Raw genomic sequence first — 19,376 nt, forward strand, 5'->3', positions numbered from 1 at the left:
GTTCTTTGTCTTCATATGAGGACTCCCTAAGAAAGTAGGGAAATAAAATGCCATTAGTCATTTTAGTCATTCTTTTTTCAATGTTCTGTGACAGGACCTTTCATTGGCTTGTTCATTAACACCTGTGGGTGCCGCCAGACCGCCATCATCGGAGGGCTGCTGAACTCGCTGGGCTGGGTGTTGAGTGCCTATGCTGCAAACGTGCATTATCTCTTCATTACCTTCGGAGTGGCAGCCGGTAAGCGTAGTGATTTTCTTAAACTTGCCTTTAGTTATTTATATTTTTGGCCACACCACGCGGGATCTTAGTTCCCCGACCAAGGATCGAACCTATGCCCGCTGCAGCAGGAGCGTGGACCCCTAACCACTGGACCACCAGGGAATTCCCTTAAACTTGACTTTATATGTTTCTATTGGGCATTTTGGCAATGAATTTCACTGTAGAGAAAAGAGACCCATTAAATATTTTGTTCCTTTGTCTCCTCCACCCCAACCCAACCATGTCCTATCCTCCAGGAAATACTTTTTAATATAAGATATTAAATATGCCTTAAAGGGACTTCCCTGGTGGCGCAGTGGTGGGAATCCGCCTGCCAATGCAGGGGACGCGGGTTCGTGCCCCGGTCCGGGAAGACCCCACATGCTGCAGAGCGGCTGGGCTCGTGAGCCATGGCCGCTGAGCCTGCGCGTCCGGAGCCTGTGCTCTGCAACGGGAGAGGCCACAACAGTGAGAGGCCCGCGTACCGCAAAAAAAATAAAATAAAATAAAGAAAATATGCCTTAAGCGTGAGGAAACGGCCTAACAGCTGTACTTGGCCTTCCTAATAGATTTTAATTAAATTTTCTATACCTGGTTCTAAGTGCTAGTCCCTTCTCTTGTAACAAAACGGACATATTAATAACATTCTCTCATTTAATAACTGCAGAATCCAGCGTGAATCAGAGAAAAATCATTTTCTCCTTCACCCCTGTTCAAATTAATGGAATAGCAGCAAAACCCACATAGATGTAGAGACTCTAAGAATCAAATCCAGAGCAAAGTGTCAGTCCCAGGAGATATATAAAAATTGGCTGCCAGGCAGCACAGTTTGCATATCTGTTCTGCAAAATGTATTCCCGGCCATAATTTCCTTTATCAACAGGTAGCAGAATGCCCACAGGTAAGTAGTTTGCTACTCATACAATTGTATTTCAGTGAACCAGAGCCAGCCTGACTTTTTTGAGTACAGACCTATAATCCTAATAAGTGGCACACTGATGGCAGTGTTTGCATAAGAGTTCAAAGTTAGAGTTTGGAGTTCTTGCTTTTTTTCTTCCGCTTGCTATCTGTGTGACTTTGGGAAAGTTACTTAACTTACTTATGCCTCAGTCTCCTTATCTGCAAAATGGGATGATTGAGTGCTTGGTTTACAGGGTTGTTGAAATGATTACATGAGGTCATCTGTATGAAGCACTTAGCACGATGCTTGGCACATAATAAAGTCTTGAGCAAACGTTGGCTAATATATAATTGTTATTGTATATAACATGTTTATTATATTATAAGCTTCAGTATATGCTGTTATGGTAGCAGGAGACAGTGAACATAAAAACTCACTGTCCACATAAGTTGACAAGTTGGTTCTCTGTAATGTACATCTATCCACATATACACCTAAAGCACTTCTGTATCCTGTGAAGCTGAGTTTGGAAACCATTGATCTGAAGGACTTGATAACAGCTCTTAAAGAACAACGCAAGATGTTTTCCCTGAGGCATTTTAGAAACTTTGCCCCATAACAGTCCAATGCATAGAGCTGGCACGGGGATTTTTATATTATAGGTGAGGAAATAAACTCCTTCCCCTGGGACTAAGGAGCCACACTGGGGTCTCTGGGCAGACATGTGGGAGCCCCTAGGAACTTGATCCGTGGTGTTTGGGTACATGGATTATGACTTGGTCCCCATAACTGGGACTTGAAATTTATTCCCATCATCTAGAGATGTCTATGGTTAGACTCTTTGTTTAAATGGAATTTTATTTCTTGAAGTTAGTTGCTTATTGGTTCTCAAATAATATGATCTCCATATTCATTCATTTGTTTATTCATTCACTTATTTAATCAACAAATATTTAGGGATACAAGGAATTCGGAAAAAAAATCAGGAGGCCAGTGAAAGGAAAGTGTTTCTTGAGACACTTTATTGCTCCCTCTTTTTAATACAGGAAACACCCAAAGAAAGTCTCTGAAAATAAGTGTATTCACCTCCTCCACAAATATATATATATAATTATGTTTAAGTGGAAAATCCAGCTAAATCAGTTAGCTTATATACCGTTGGGCTGTTGTTAGTGAGGCATGGTGAAGCTGATTGACCCCTATTTAGTATAAAAGAAAGAAAGTTAGAAGCAAAGATCTGCAAAAAGCAAGTGATTGAAACAACAAAAAAATAAATTAAAGAGATTTTTAAATAAAAAACAAAAATTTTTAAAAAGCAACTGATTGATATATATATGTATATCACTGTACAATAATGTATGTGTGAAAGAGACTTTGTTGACATCTTTCTTCATTACAAAAAGCATTTGAGGCAGATTTGTTTGTATTTGTTTTTTACCATCTAGGCAATTAAAATTGCATGGATGTCCTCCTATTAAGCAGAAAACTAACATCTGTTTGAGCGATCTTACTTAGCCAGGAGAATCTGGACAAATTTCTTCAGCTTTGCCATTTAAGAGATCCATTCTCTTAAACTTGGCTTCCGGAGACAGCTTTTCCCTGCTATGCATGCTTTTTACTCAGAACCACAGGATCTTCTCTCTCCCTCTGGGCCGCCTTCTGCCTGGCTTATCTGGGTACAGGCCCGGCCTCTAAACCTGAGTGTGGTGAAGAATTGTCCCAGGACCCTGCTTGACCACTGGGCTTGAGCCTCAGTATCCCCAAGGCCTGTTCTATATGCTCATAGAATAATTGTGCTGATTACGAATCACAAAGTCACATTACGAAGGGGAGATGCTGTTAAGGACATGGAGAGGGTAGTAGATGCTTGTAGCATTAGGAACGGATTTTTTTTCTCACACATGGGAGTGTTTATTATTAAAACGAAGTTATAATTGGTCCTACTCTTATGCTTTGCCCCTCAATTCAGTTCCTATTAGTTATTTCATTCCGCTGCTGTTTAGACATCCGTAACCACATTAAATTTAGGTTGCTGGTTGTTGTCAGGGACAAATCAAATTTTAAAAAGTAAACTTTTGTACCATCAGCAAAATGCAGAATGGACAAATTTAACAGACAAGTGATCCAGTTTCCTCAACAAGTAAATTGCGAGAGAAAAAAAAAAGAGAAAGTAAGACTTAAAATATGTATCAACAAATAGCAATGTGTGGGCCTTACTTGGATCCTGATTTAAACAAACTTTTAAAAAATATGGTCATTTATGAGAGAATTGGAAATTTGAACACCTTTGGATATTTTATGATATCAAAGAATTATTCATTTTTTTCAGATAAGATACTGATATGATTATGCAGTTTAAAGAATTCTTCTATTTAGAGATTTATACTAAAATATTTGCACATGAAATGATATATTTGGGATTTGTTTCGAAATAATATGGAGGAAGGAGTGTGTGTGTGTGTGTGTGTGTGTGTGTGTGTGTGTGTGTGTGTGTTGGGGTAGAGGCGGGATTGAGGCAAGAATTGCCAGGAGTTGATAACGGTTGAAGCTGGGTGATGGGTATGTGGGAGTTCGTTAAACCACCTGGTTTTTAAAAGCTTACTCTGAATCTGATTCAAACTGTTTCATTAACCAATAGCCCGTTATAAGTGGTAAGAGGGTAACATTAATTGACAGTGTGCTATCACATAGGTGTATTGCACTTACGTATACATCAGGAACACAACACCAATGAGCTGCATGTTTAACTGACTTGGTCAAGGCCACATGGTTACTTATGGGGAGTGGAGCCAGGATTTAAACCCAAGGCCAGCTAGGTTCTTTCTACTACACATCTCCCCAGTACAATCATAAGGACAATAATACTGTGCCACAATAGTTAATATCAAAGAATTTCTTGGTTCTTTAACAAATAATTATTTTTTCAAAATAACCACTGTTACACTAATTTTTCAGCTGAGTATTTTGTACCTTAACTGTGGAAGTATCAATTTAACCGGTATGAGAAAGGTGTCTATTATTTCAAAATATGATCACTTCACTTTCCCAGAGAACTTTCTTTTATTCATTCCATTCCTTTGTTATGTGCCAGGCACAGTCCTAGGTGCTTGGAAGAGATGTATCGGAAAACACAACAGAAGAAGATCCCTGCCCTCATGGAGCTTATAGTGGTAGTTGTAGGGGAGAAGGGGTCAGATCATAAACAACACACACAATACAAAGTAAATTATACTGTCAAGTACTTACTATAGGAAAAAAGAAAAGTAGGGTAAGAGAGATTGGGAATGGAAGTGGGGGGCAAGAGAGGCTTGCATTTTAAAGTAGGATGGTCATGGGCTTCCCTGGTGGCGCAGTGGTTGAGAGTCCGCCTGCCGATGCAGGGGACGCGGGTTCGTGCCCCGGTCCGGGAAGACCCCACATGCCGCGGAGCGGCTGGGCCCGTGAGCCATGGCCGCTGAGCCTGCGCGTCTGGAGCCTGTGCTCCGCAACGGGAGAGGCCACAACAGTGAGAGGCCCGCGTACCACAAAAAAAAAAAAAAAAAAAAAAAAAAAAAGAAGCCATTGGGCTTCATTTCTAAATATTAGGAAATTAGAGATTTCTGCCTTTTGCGGACTTCAAACCCATAGAAGTTAATTCAGAGTTTGGTTCAAAATTAAGGGTAGCCGTTTTCTTCATCCTCCTCTACCCCGTCACGCAAATGATTGCTACGTTGCTGCCCTCGCTGAGGCTTGGCAGGTGGCTTGGGGACCCGCCCCTGCTTTCGCTGGGAATTACTTAGAAGCTGGCTTAATTGTTCTTAAAACAAGGGTGTCCATCCGAGGAGCAGTTGGTTGAGGATCACTGGCCCCTGACAGTTGCTGTAGATTACCACTGCTCTAAGGTAAATAAAGGAGGCAGGTTGCTTCTTGGAGCTTATTTTAGAAACTGAAGCAAAATCCTTCTGCAGCAATGTGCTGGCAGCCGGGCAGATGAGCAGTTTAGGATGAGAGGCCGTGCAGGCAGTGGAAAGGGACCAGACTTCTGCAGCTGGGTCTGAATTCCAACCCGGATTCTCCAGTTACTTGCTGCAGGGTCTGGTGAAAATGTCTGAATCTCCGTGAGGTTCAATGCCCCCTTTTGTAACCTGGATATAACCACAGGTAGCTTTTGGATTATTGTGAAAAGTAAATCAGATAAAGCCTGAAAAGCAACCGGCACATCCTCACCACTCAGTTAGTGGTAATTGCCATTATGTTTGCACGTATGACCGCTCTGCTCTCCTTCCAGATTCAAGTAATTCTGAAACTATTAAATGATGCGAAACTAGGGAAGCGTCTCGGCTTTGGGGAGTGCTATTGGTCCAAGTCTCTTTTCTCCTATCAAGCTGCTATCCTAATGTCAGGAGGTTGTGAGCATTAGAACCGTGTGTGGCCCCATGACCACCTGAAGCGGGGCTTACGGTTTCCCTCTGTGTGTACCTAGAAGTTAAGAACACAACCCTCAACCTCTTGGCTAGCATTTTATTTTATTTCATATTTATTTTATTTTTAAATTTAAATAGGCTTCATTTATAGAGCAGTTTTAGGTTCAGCAAAATTGGGCAGAAAGCACAAAGCCCTCCCAGTACACCCTGCCCCCAATAGACACAATCTTCCCCACCAGCATTTTAATTCTGTGCCCGTAAATCACAAACCGTTCCTATTTTCTAAGAAAGATACAATTAAAAACCAGAGATGCAAATGCGTATTAGGTGATTTTGACGTCTAGTAGCTACGTATCCTTATAGGTACATTTTAATTCCTTTTATTCTTCTAATTCATTTGGGAACACATTGGCCCATTCCTGAGGCTTCTGTAAATTGCCTGGAGTCACTCTTCATCCCCTTGTACATGAGTACTTTCCTGTGTATTAAGTGCAATTAGCAGCAGAGCCCTCAGAATCCATTCATTCTTTCAACAAATCACTAAGCACACACTGCATTTTCTGAGCAGTGCCCGGCATACCAGGGGCGGTAATACAGACACAGTCCTGCCCTGGTGGAGCTTATATTCTGATGTGAGAATGCAGACTTATTTTATGTATTTAATTCTTTTATATATATTTGTTATTTATTTATTTAATATAATAGTTTATTATTATTATTATTATTATTGGAGTGACCTATGCTGAAAAGCCTGTTGGGGGAAATGATGGACTAGAAGTGGGCTTCTTTGGGTGAATATTGGTACTTACCCCTCGAACTCCTTTTTTACAATCATGATTATTTCTTTGTTTGAAAGAAAAGTTATAGAAACTAACATAATGAAATGCAGATGCTCTTTAAAGACTGCAGATTCGGGCTGTGGCCATTTACGCTGTGCCGTGTGCCTTTTCTTCCCTCTCGGGTGCGCAGGCTTTGGCAGCGGGATGGCCTACTTGCCGGCCGTGGTCATGGTGGGCAGGTACTTCCAGAAGAGGCGCGCGCTCGCCCAGGGCCTCAGCACCACCGGGACCGGGTTTGGCACATTCCTCATGACGGTTTTGCTCAAGTACCTGTGCGCAGAGTACGGATGGCGGAATGCCATGTTCATCCAAGGCGCGGTGTCCCTGAACCTGTGTGTTTGCGGGGCGCTCATGAGGCCCCTCTCTCCTGGGACGGATGGAGACGACCCAGAAGGGAAAGAGCCACACGTCCTCCCGGCTCACTCCACCGAATCTGTTCGGTCCAGTGGACAGCTGGGCGGAGCGGAAGAGAAGGGGGGCGGCCCCGGCACCGAGGACTCCCTCGGGGACATGCCAGCCCAGGCGTGCCACGAGAAGGCTGCACACAGAAAGGACATGTGCGCCTTTCGGGTTCTGAAGACCGTGAGCCGGCTGACCATGAGGGTCAGGAAGGGCTTCCGGGATTGGTACTTGGGCTATTTTGGGACAGCCTCGCTCTTTACTAATCGGATGTTTGTTGCCTTTATTTTCTGGGCTCTGTTTGCATACAGCAGCTTTGTCATCCCTTTCATTCACCTCCCAGAAATAGTCAATTTGTATAATTTATCAGAGCAGAACGATGTTTTCCCTCTGACTTCGATCATAGCAATAGTTCATATCTTCGGAAAAGTGATCCTCGGCGTTGTGGCCGACTTACCTTGCATCAGCGTTTGGAATGTCTTCCTGATGACCAACTTCACCCTAGTCCTCAGCATTTTTATTCTGCCCTTGATGCACACGTACGCTGGCCTGGCAGTCATCTGTGCACTGATAGGGTTTTCCAGCGGTTATTTCTCCCTGATGCCGGTGGTGACTGAAGACTTGGTGGGGATTGAGCACTTAGCCAACGCGTACGGCATCATCATCTGTGCTAACGGCATCTCTGCGTTGCTGGGACCACCTTTTGCAGGTAAACCATTCAAGGCTTTAAGAGCTTAGAGTGCATGTAGAAAGTCGTGTTCTCATTTGTGTTAAAAGTCCAGGATGAATAAGAAGGAAGTTTCCATTTGTGTACATGGTCCTTTTTTTTTTTCCCATTCCTGCCCCCAATTTCTGTTATAAATTTTAGCAAGTTAAAGGTCATTCTTTCATATAGAATGTAGATGAACTTTTGATCCCTAACCTGTGAGATCAACGGCTAGGCTGGTAAAGCGCACGGTGGAATAGTGCAGAGCCCCTGCCCCGTCCGAAAGAGACAGCCTCCACCCTGCTCCAGCTGATTTCCATCACCAAGAAATACAGAAAATCATTACTAGCTCTTCTATGGTTAGCCCCTCCTCCCACTGTCCAAGAGAAGCTAGGACTCTGCACTCTTAGGTAACGTCTCCAAATGTTCAAAACACTGTGTGTAGGTCCAGCAGAGCACTTCCGTGGATGTAGCCCTGTAGTCGTTTCCTACTGGTGCTGTAATAAATTGCTACAAACCTAGTAGCCTAAAACAATACAGATGTATTATTTTACACTTCTAGAGGTCAGAAGGCTTAAATGGGTCACAATGGGCCACAATCAAGGTGTTGGTGGGACTGCATTCCTTCTGGAGGCTCTCAGGGCGAATCCATTTCCTCGTCTTGTGCAGTTTCTGGAGGCTTCCTGCTTTTGGGCTCCCGGCCCCTTCCTGCATCCTCTAAGCCAATATCATAGCATCTTCTCATCTCTCTAATTCTGACTCTCCTGCCTTCTCCTTTCACTTTTAAGATGCTGGTGACATTGGGTCCACCGGATAATCCAGGATAACCCCCATCTCAAGGTCCTTAACTTAATCACACCTGCAAAGTCCCTTTTGCCACATAAGGGAGTATTTACAGTTCCCAGGGATTAGGAAGTGGGCATCTGGGGAGAGTTGGGACATTCTGCCTACCTCTGGCCCAGAGGCCACCAGTTGGCCACGTCTAGGGTGAGAGCTCTCACCTGTATTCACCTCAGTTCAGTGGAGATTTTGCTTCTTGCATCGGGCATACCAGAAGCCGTAGGCACCACCAAGGAGTCCTGTGCCTGGGCCAGGTGCCTCTCTGAGCCTGTCATTCTGGGCAGGTTTTAAGCTTTGTGGTAGGTAGACCCAGTCCCCAGGAGGCCAGGTACTGGGCAAAGGTGACAAAGTCTTCCCACTGTCCCGGGATTGGAGGCAGGAGCCCACGAAGTATGGCAGGGGCTGGGGCCAAATGTCAAAACAAAGGTGCTCTGTGGAGGTGGCTCTTAGGGCAGCCAGGCCAGGCAGGACTGGTGACAGTTGTCAGAGCTGCCAGAAGTTCTGTGCAGGGTTTTAAGCTAACCTGGTAGAATCTCACCTATTCAGGTGCCCCATCCTCTGCCTATCTGGCTGCTCCAGGCCCTTGATCCTCATATCCTCTGCAGAAATACTTCTCCCCAGTGGATGGGGGAACCGCATGGGTGCAGGACAAAGCCCTCCCCACCCCTTGCTTCCCAGTCTGTCTACAGAGCCTACAGTCACCTGTCCTAGAACTACGCTGGGAGAGGGCTTATGCCAACACAACCATTTTTAAGTCCCCCTCAGGACTGAAGCTCAAGAAATCATAGATTTTTACCTATTCAGCTGACAACACTGGCAGCTGGCTGGCAAAAGGTTTAAGGCCCAAGGATTGCTTTAGGAACCCAGAGGCTACATATGGGGCCCCTCCTGGATCAAGCTGCTCCTATACAGAGATGCAGGCCAGCATTTCTAGGTGCCAGTGAATATCTACAGCAGTGCAGCAGACTATTATATTGGCAGTGGAAGAGTCAGTACTGCTCAGTGATCTCATAGTATAGAATTCTCTATCAGTTAGGGATGCATTTGGTTATAAGAGAACACCCTGACAATGGTAGCTTAAACAGAGATTTGTGTCACATAACCAGAAATCTAGAATTCAGAGACTAGATGATATTGGGGCAGTGTCTCAAGATCCTCTTGGCCTTTTCCTCATGCTAGTGGCCTCATGGTCACACAGTGCCTGCAGTAGCTCCAGCCACTACATCCTCATTTATAACAAGAAAGAGGAAGGAACAAAAGACTCAGTCCCAGAAGACTTCCACTTATATCTGATTGGCCAGAACTGTGTCACGCAGCTAGTCCAAACTTCAAGGGGAACTGAGAATTGGAGAATTTTACTTTCCAGCCTCTGTACTAGAGGAAGGAAAGGAGAAAAGAACTGGGATTGGGGGGTTGGATCAGTCAACCAGTGGTAACTTCCAAAGGAGTTTAATATCCATTAAGGGGATGGGGACATTATCAGTGGCTCATCCACCCTCTTGTTGGAAGTCCTTCAGGTATATTGTATGTGGAAATAGAATCTGCCGTTGATGTTTCTTTGCAGGATCCAAGGGGTACTTTCTGCTTCTAATGGTCAGCCTGCGATTATTTTATACTATCCATCAGATTGCAATAGCAGTATCACGACACAGCCGTGAGGTGCAGCCGAAGTAATTCATGATCAATGTTAATTAAAGCACCAAGGTTTGCCAGCATGGTTTCCTTATCCCATCCCTATGGTCATTTCCTTTTCACACACTTGGATTCTAGTGCACTTTCTTGAGCGGAAGAGAAAGGAATTATAACTAGAAGACATGGAGTTATACCCAACCCTCAGTCACCAGGTCTGATCTCTGCTTGCTTCAACGTTCCTCCCTAGAAGTGGAGTCTGTAGCTGAATTTGATACACCATAGATGGTAGAAACCATTGTATTACAAACCTGACATGAATATGTGTCAAATGCTGCCATGGGGACTCTAAAATCAATGTTCTGATGTACATCTCCAGGCCAGCAACCTAAAGGGACCTCTCCTTCTTTTTGTTTGTTTCTTCTCCTTCCACTGAATTCATGCACTGAGGAGTGCTGAACAACATGATTAGCTAACCGTATTGTGTTTAATTCATTGACTTTCCAGGCCGAGGAGCCAATATTGCAAGAGATGCAAGGCCAGCCTTTATGCGTGATAGTGCCGAAGTGCCTGGCAATATGAGTGACTAAATAACCACATTAAATTCTTGCTAGAAATTCCAGGTTGACTAGAAATTATTACTTACCTTGATGTGCTAGAAGGAAAATTACTGTTCACATTAGCTTTTTCATTTTTAATGGGTTTAGAAATGAATGTGTTTTCCATTTTTCAAAGCGGTTCCTACTGGCACTAAAAAGTCTGGTACAATTTAGTAGCATGTTAGACAATCACACATTTCCATTTAGGAGAAGAACGTGCAATCAAAGATACTGAACAGACCTTTCAACCATGTCACTCAGCAACCTGAACTTCATGATGTAATTCATTTATAATGTTACTGGGCATTCAGTTCATCACTTTTAAAGATATAATAATAGTACCTTTCTAGATGTTTCCAGGGTAAAGTATAGCAAAACTCAGCCACCAGATTTGACTGACCAAGAACCTACACGTATCTCCAATATTTGCATAAAGTATAACACCCTAACAATAATTTGTAATGTTTTTTCATCAAGAGCTGGGAACACTTATTTAATAAGTAAGAAAAATAGCTGTCACTCCTCATTTGACAGACTCAAATGAAAAGGAAATGCAGTTTAATAGGGAACCAGATTTTACTTTGAAGCTGTTGATTTCAGTGGATGGTTGGATCAGGACTGCCAAGGATCCAAGCTCCAAACCAAGGGACTGATGAGTTCACACCTACAGGGAGAGATGGTGAAGGATGAAGGAGGCGGGCATCTTGTCTGAAACATCTTGTTTCTAAAGAGTTATCGTCCCCATGTGTTGGGCCAAAGCACATGGTAAAGTACTGTCTCCTGACCTGCTTTGCATCTGACTTGGGACTGGGTTGAGTTCAGACTAGTGGAGATGGCAGGATCTGGAATCGTTTCAGATAAAGGTAGATTGGAAAAACCTATGGGATTAATCTAACATAAAATTTAGGACTACTCCAATCTGTACCAAACTTGTTTGGTAAAGTTGAGTGCACTTTTTGAGAAATTGACTTGTGAGTTACTTTAAAAGAATGGGGTGTGTGAAGATGCTTTTACAAAAGTTTATACTTTTAGGGGAAAGATGCAAGATCTTAAAATATAATTAATTCAACATAAGGCTGTATCAATGTGTAACACACTTAGCACACATTTTCTGTAGTCTGCGGAGACAAGAGGGAGGATGGAGCGGGGGGAAGGAGATGGTAGGGTGTTCTAAGGGTGCTGGGTTTATTACTGTCCCCCCAGAAGGGAGAATAGTACCTGTACAGACAAGGTGTCAAGACAAATATGTTTGAAACTCCAGAATATTCAGAATGGCTTGTGCTTGTGGTTAAGCTCTGGGCAGCAAGAGAGGTGGACAGGGGCCATATCACAGAGCCCTGGAGCTTGTACTCAAACACTTGTAACCAAAAAGTACATAAATAGTCTGAACTAAGTACAAATTAATTCTCCAATGAGGATTTTGTCCTGAGTCCGTGTTAGGCAGGGATGGGAAATCAACTTGTTTCAGCTGTTGGTTATTTAGAGACATCATTTCCTACTCTCAATCACTTGATCATATGAAAAGGGAGGATTTAACTGTTAAACTGACAAGATCAGCTTTCATATGGGATGAGTGGGGTATGAGAACCTCATTTATATGTATTGATTTTTTAGAAATTGTAGCTGAAGATAGTGCTGTCATGTACTCTGCTTATAGAGACACACCACTCAGCGTTATCTGCAAGTGAATTATTCACTTCATCATAATTCACAGTGGTCCACAGCTGACAAATGGTGGCACCGAGCAGAAGTTGGGTGTGTTTTTGTTCATATGTCACTGTATCTTTCTGATTCAATGCTGAAGCTGAATCACTGTTTCTGGATTATATGTTTAATCTTATCTGTCCTTCTAGTCTCAAACTGGAAATTAAGAAAAGATGATAGAACATTTACTAAGCCATATCTAAGGACTCTGGTATTCTCTTCTTTTATATATCAAATAACAAACTCAAAAACTTGGTTTACTTTTAAAGTATATCCAGGATTCATAGCTCTTGAGGGGTTTTTTAAAAGTATACATTTTCGATGCTGTTGTTCGTTTTTCTTTATGACAGCCTTGACTCATCCAGGTGCCTTAAGCACTAGATACAATAAACAAGAGACACAGATAAGCCGCAGGAAGTCAGAGATAGTAGTTTACACATTTAGCAGTTGCTTTTGTGTAGCTGTTTGTTGGTCGAGAAGCTTATAAGTTGTATTTATGCGTTCATTTGCCAATTAGATACTTTTTAAAAGATAATTTTCTTAAAGTGACCATGGAATGCTGTGTTTGGTCATGAAATCATTTATATTTTTCTTATGCCTTTGCTAACTAATGCACTTGTTGAAATGGAAAAAGTGAATGCTTATATTTACATTTTTACCATAAATAAAATTCTGCATATAGCTTCATCCTCTCAGTTTGCATAGCTGGCTACGTGGGGACCATGACATGCGACTGATCCTTATAACTGAAGTGAATGAAACATCACGCTTCATAGTTTCTGAGACTCTTTTTTCACATTTTAACATCTCTGAAATCAGAATACCTTGTACAAAGTTCTAAGAAAATATCAAGTCATATTTTAATTATGATCTATTTCTTTTTTATCGATACATAAGATAATGATGCCTCACGTAATTCATGGTGCCTTAGAGTCCATGAAATATGGTAGTATCTTACAGGCCCTGGTAAGATCATTATACGAAAGTATTAGACTATAATAGTAAAGTATTTTTTTTTAAAGAACTGATAATTTAGTTAGCATTTAAAGCTATGTCTTTGGCAATTTAAACGTTCACAAATTTAAATATACATATTAAAGGTTTATAGCTGTAAATGAATTTTATAAAACCTGGAAATCTTGATTCTTTCTAGAACAGATATTTACCCTTCTACTTCAGAATGAATGAAAGTTCAAATGTCTTCTGCCCAGCCTCTTTGTGTATACACGAGAATCTTCTTCAGAAGAGTTTTGAGGTTTTAGAAAAGATTTGTGTTTATATTTGTGTAAAAAGAAAATCATTAGATTCACTTTTTGCTGCTGGCTTTGTGCCGGCCTGAGAGTTACCCCAAGGGCTGTGGGCCAGAAGATTCTCCCTATAGGTCGGCCAGCTACTGTTTCAGTGCCTTTAAAAGTACCCCAGTGACTTCAAAGATAAATGCAGCTGTCCCCACGCACCAAGAACTCTGGTTCCAACAGCCCAGACTCAAAAATGGCTAAATGAACGGTTGGGGCATTAAATGACATATAATAAATCCTTAGAGAATTATTTATAGTAGCAATAAGTGCTTGCTTTGAGTTCTTGACTTTATTTTCTCAACTTCCTTACACTGAATATATTCTCTTTTGTTTTGTAGGGTGGATCTACGACATCACACAAAAATATGATTTTTCCTTTTATATATGTGGTTTACTCTACATGGTAGGAATACTCTTTTTACTCATTCAACCGTGTATTCAAATTATAGGACAGTCCAGAAAAAAATACATAGATGGTGCAAACGTGTAGCGTCCTGTTGCGTCCCGTGTAAGATTTCTTTGCCATACTCATGCCTACCTCACATGGTTGCTGTGAGGAGCCTGTGACACATCATGGGAAAGTACGTCGTCCCATAACTGGCACCGTCGTTTGTAAATGCCATTGTCATGGCTTCGTTTGAAAGCAGCACTGCCTTCCTGTGCAGGGAGAGGCATTAAGGACTATATGCATCTTAGAGATGACCGTGTCCTGCAAAGACAGCCTATTAAATCATTGGTAGAAACGCCCTCCTAAAAAGTATCTCATCATCCACTAAGACTAGGGTTTTAGAAACAGTTTTTAAAACAAAGAATGAAAGCTTTTCAACCCAACTACTTCTTTTTAAGATGAAAATAAGGTATCTAAGTGCTTCTGGAAATCTTACAGATACAGGTCTCCCCCGCTTTTTGAAAGCGCTTTCCACTGCTTTGCTTTTATGAAAGACCTACGTTAGTACCTGTTTTCACTCACCAGAAGAAACCCAAGGAGGATTTTCGCTTTTACAAAAAGAAAAGGGGAACCACGTTCAGCGTTTGTTGCTGTGAACCTTTATAGAGGCAGCTCGGCCGGAGCAGCAAGAGTGGCACCGTCAGGCTCCTTCCGGGGAACCACATTCTGCAATTCAGCCTCAAGTCGCCATAGCTTTGAACTGTGTCTGTGAGCATCTGTACTTGATCTCGATTTATTTTGTGCATCCATGAGCAAGATGTGACCTAAGGTCATGGCTTCTTTGCTTTATGCCATTTCAGTTAAGGTTTCACAGAACACTCTGCTTTCAGATAGTGGGGAAAACCTGTAAATGGGTTTTAAGCAGAAGACTATGCTGGATTTCAGAAATTGTTACAGGGAGCTGTTGATCTACCAGTGTAAAACAAAAGCAGGCTCTAACTTCAAAGGTAATATATTTGGTACAATTAAAGAAACACAGCTTATATTTTTATTAAAGAATTCTGCAGCTAGGGCATACAATTTCTAAATCTTTCTCTAAGAAAAGCATTTGCCGTTACTCCTAATTCAATATTATCCAGTTATAAACTGAACCTTGAGACAAAACCTTAACAAATAAATATTAATAATCTCCTTAGTGAAAGTCATATTCATGCATACAACCACTGAATCAAGGGCTACGATTCAAGCACTTTTATTCATTTCATTGGCCTCTTAGTTTATGAGCACGATCTGAGGCCTATAGAAAAAATTTTTTCTGAGTTTCTCCTGCCCAGTAAATAAAATAGAAAACTAATTGCTGGTTAACATGTAAAGTTGGTGGTTAAATCGTCTGTCAAGCATGTTACTAATCCCAAATATGAGACTATCAGGTTGTGAGGATAATAAAATGCCCTTGGTCCAAATGTCTGTGCACTTGACATTGCAGTAGTGGTAACAAATAGCCCTTCTCCAGTGTCTTGCTGTTCTATGGACAGTTCATCTGCCTGAGCTCAGCACAGTTTTTAAAATAGTTCTCTTGATTGATTTCAAACAGAAGATAACTGTGATCCGTGATATCACGTAGTGCACTTCCTTTATCGGAGATCTCTATTTTTCTAAGCCAAACATGTTTCACACTGCAGAATGTTCTTCCCAGAATCATTCTGAAATTTCTGGCTGCCTTACTTGTTTACACATATTTTAGAACTATTTAAATTTCCACTTACAATTTGCTCATCACACACACACAAAAATGCTTTAATACCATGGCCAGTGTCTTGGGTCAAATTTATCTAAAGTGAGTACAGACCATTCTCAGTTATCCTTGGTAATTAGAGGCAGGAATGGTACTAGTAATTGGAGTCACAGAATGTTACCCCAGCCTAATTTTAGCCATCCATTTCAGTCTTTTACTCCACCAAACCCTTTAGAGCTGTTAACAAGTGATTACATGGACACGATTCCTTTTTGTTTCATCTCCACTATTTCCTGCTCTAATGTCTAGTGGGAGGGGTTGGGTAATGAAAGGGACCACCAAAATAACAATAATCATAAAAGGCGGCTAATGGAAAGGAGAAACAAAAGCATGGCTAACATATGCAATATTACCTCCAATGATTCAAGAATTGCCTGTAAATTATTATAGATAATAAATTGCATGTCGTACTCCATTTGGTCCAACACAATGACCCGTTTGTTATCATGACATCTTTGGCTGCTGTGAAAGAACCCAGCTCTCTGTTTTTGATAAAGGTAATCTTAAATGCTGAGGCAACGTTTTTCTCTCTATATATTTACCATTAAATTAGGATGATAGATTGAAAAACATGTTGTGTGTTTTAAAACTGACTACATTACTCCCTTACTTTTATTTACTGACAATACCAAATTAACAAGAGGCGGTGTTAAATACTGGGAATGGTGCTATACAGCTGATGCATTTTGATGCTTGCACTACTAGTTGTGCATCACAAATACGAACTTTTTATCCAATGACCCAGCTTTAGTTAAATATCCAAGTGAGACCTGCTTATGTTCAGTCTGTCCAGTTGTTTGTTGATTTACCATATTTTTAGAAGTGGTGATCTCTACCAAATCAAGTCCCTGTTTTACAAAGACAAAAGTAAAACCTACTTGCAATATTCATGTTGCCAACAGAAAAAAAAGAGAATGCTTATAAAGAATTACAGCAAATACATTATTTCCTGTTTAAATGTATCCTGATGATATATAGGGTTGATTGTATATTTGTTATGTGCTTTATAGGTTTCCCCTCACATATCCAAATACTTTTTATTTACATAAAACTAAATAAATTTTGTCCTCTTTAAAGATGGTCAGTGAGTTTTTGTACAAAATCTTTATTTTCTTATCTTTAAGAGGAAAACTCCTAAAATATAAGTGATAATTATCTGTTTGGTTCTTTCCCCTGGAAGAGTTTTTCTCTAGGTATGGTTATAAAACCACCGAGAGAGAATCACTGAGCGTGATTGTTAGAAGGGCCAAGTTCAGCTACAAAATTTAAAATGCACACACCCTATAATCCAGCAACTGCATTTCTAAAATTTTTTCCTACATATGAACAAAGACAAATGAACAAGGATTTTTTGATTTATTGTTTGTTATATAAAAGACTGGAAATAATTTAAATGTCCATCAATGGGAACTGTTAGAGTATGGTATTTATGCAACTGTTAAAAAAAAAAAAGACCAATTCATATGTAAAATTAGACAACAGTATCCAAGATATATTGCTAAGAGAAAAAAAGCAAGACATGTTTAATGTACCCCCAATTACATTTTTGCTAACTACAAAAAAGGTTATTCATATGACTTGTATATATATATATATATATATATATATATATATATATATATATATATATATATATATATATATAGAACATTTCTGGAAGGAAACAGAAGGAAACATTAACAGTGTTCAGCTCTGGGGAGGGAAGTTTGGGCTCTGGGGTGGGCCTGACTTTTTCCCTTATGCACATGAGGATTTTTCAATTTAAAACTTGTATCCAAAATTGTTTTAAATACAGATTCCTGGGGCTATTTAAAACCTAATGAATTGGAATCTTGGAGGATGGGACCAAGATATCTGCCTTGTATTGGACTGGCCAAAAAGTTCGTTCGGGTTTTTCATAAGATGTCACAGAAACACCCAAAAGAACTTTTTGGCCAACCCAATAAATAAGCTTATCAGTTGACTTTTATGCTCACTAAAACTGGAGACCAGCTCTCAGCATATTTAAGTGTAAAACATTCCAATCAATTTCTTTTTTTTGAAAAAGCCAAAATGAGTTTATTAGCATTGTTTTTTTCTTTTGATAAATGACTACTAGTGTAACACCTTGATAAAGAGAAGCTTGAGAGCTCTGTTATATTTTAACAAATTAAAAATAATTTGTTTTCCTGTTACAAAAGTATTATGTTACATGTTTATTAATACACTGAATTTGGTAAGCAAATAAGTATATATTAGTATATTGAAGTGAGTGTAAAAATAAGAAGAAAAAATTTAAATGTACTTCCAGTACCCAGATATAATCATTGCAATATCTTTTATACCCTTTTACTGTTTGTGCATGTGTTTCTCAAAAACAATTTTATACTTTTAAAGTATAATTTATAATTAAATTTTATTATAAATTATAAAGCAAATTATAATTTGTTCTTTGCATGAACACTCTATCAAGGACATCTTTCCGTATCAGTAGATGTGCATCTTCAGTACAGTGGTCTCAACCATTTTTTTCACTCCAGCACAACTGAGGCATTAAACACAGTTTTGATAATGTTATTCTGTCAACTCTTTTTTTAAGGGGTGAGGAGACGAGGCAGAGAGGAGGGAGGAAAAACGGTCAGTTTAAGTCAAAAAAACTCCAGATGGCAAATACCTATCTGCAACATCATTTTTAATGATTGTATAAACTATAATGTTTTAAAAACAAATTCCCAATTGTTAGCCATTTAGGTGCTTCTAATTTTTGCCCATAGTGTGTAATATTGTGATAAACACTCCTCCCTACCTCCAATCAATTTCAAATGCTTTTCCTGACTCCCTCACATTGATTATCTCCTTTTATGCATATGACATTCTGATTAATTACTCTCCATGGAGCACTCCTAGTGTATAGTATTTTTATTCCACTGTCTGTCTCCCTAGTCTCTTTCCATTCAACAGATGTAAACTGGGCTCCTATTAGAACAAGGCAGGCTGATGCCAAGTGCCTGCCCTCGACTGGCCCGCGTGCAGAGGAAGCTGCTATTGCTGGAAGTGATGATGCAATAACAAAGCTAAGGGAGATGAGACTTGTAACCTGTTTAAATGAAACTGTAATTAATAATATAAAAGACACAGAGAGGTTCAATAAAACGAATGCAGAACTATCCCTAAGGTATGTCTGTTTGTCAAATGAAAGATGCAGACAAGTGCTAAACTTACAGTTCTCAAACTTTTGGGTCTCAGGTCCATGCTACAGTCCTGAAAACCAATGAAGTCCCAAAGAGCTTTTGTTTTTGTAGGCTGTATCTTATTGATATTTACCATATTAGAAAGTGAAACTGAGAAATTTTTAAAATTATTTAGTATTGCTTCATTTTAAAATAATAAAGAGCCTACTATGTTAGTACAAATAACATTTTTTTGAAAAGTAACCATATTTCCCAAAATTTTTTTTAGTAAGAATAGCAGCATTTTTTTACATTTTTGCCAATTTCTTTAATATCTGGCACAATAGAAGACAGCTGTGTTCTTATGTTTGCTTCTACATTCAATCTGTTTTGATATATGCTTTTGATTGACATATATGAAGGAAATTCAGCCTCATACCTATATGTAGTTGGAAAGAGAGGAGTAT

The 19,376-nt window shown here is 40.2% G+C and overlaps 1 protein-coding gene across 3 annotated transcripts in view; it reads left to right on the forward strand.

The window, feature by feature from the left end:
* SLC16A14 (solute carrier family 16 member 14) overlaps nucleotides 1-17,282 on the forward strand; it is a 32,726-nt gene extending 15,444 nt beyond the window's left edge. For all 3 annotated transcript variants that reach the window (XM_060015978.1, XM_060015976.1, XM_060015977.1), the window contains exons 3-5: nucleotides 95-238; nucleotides 6,533-7,510; nucleotides 13,916-17,282. In XM_060015978.1, the coding sequence (XP_059871961.1) occupies nucleotides 95-238; nucleotides 6,533-7,510; nucleotides 13,916-14,067 (1,274 nt within the window). In that variant the 3' untranslated portion in view covers nucleotides 14,068-17,282. The remainder of the gene's footprint in view (nucleotides 1-94; nucleotides 239-6,532; nucleotides 7,511-13,915) is intronic.
* The last annotated feature ends 2,094 nt before the right edge of the window (nucleotides 17,283-19,376 follow it).

This window comes from Delphinus delphis, chromosome 7 (assembly GCF_949987515.2).
Source record: "Delphinus delphis chromosome 7, mDelDel1.2, whole genome shotgun sequence".
Classification (NCBI taxonomy): Eukaryota; Metazoa; Chordata; class Mammalia; order Artiodactyla; family Delphinidae; genus Delphinus; species Delphinus delphis.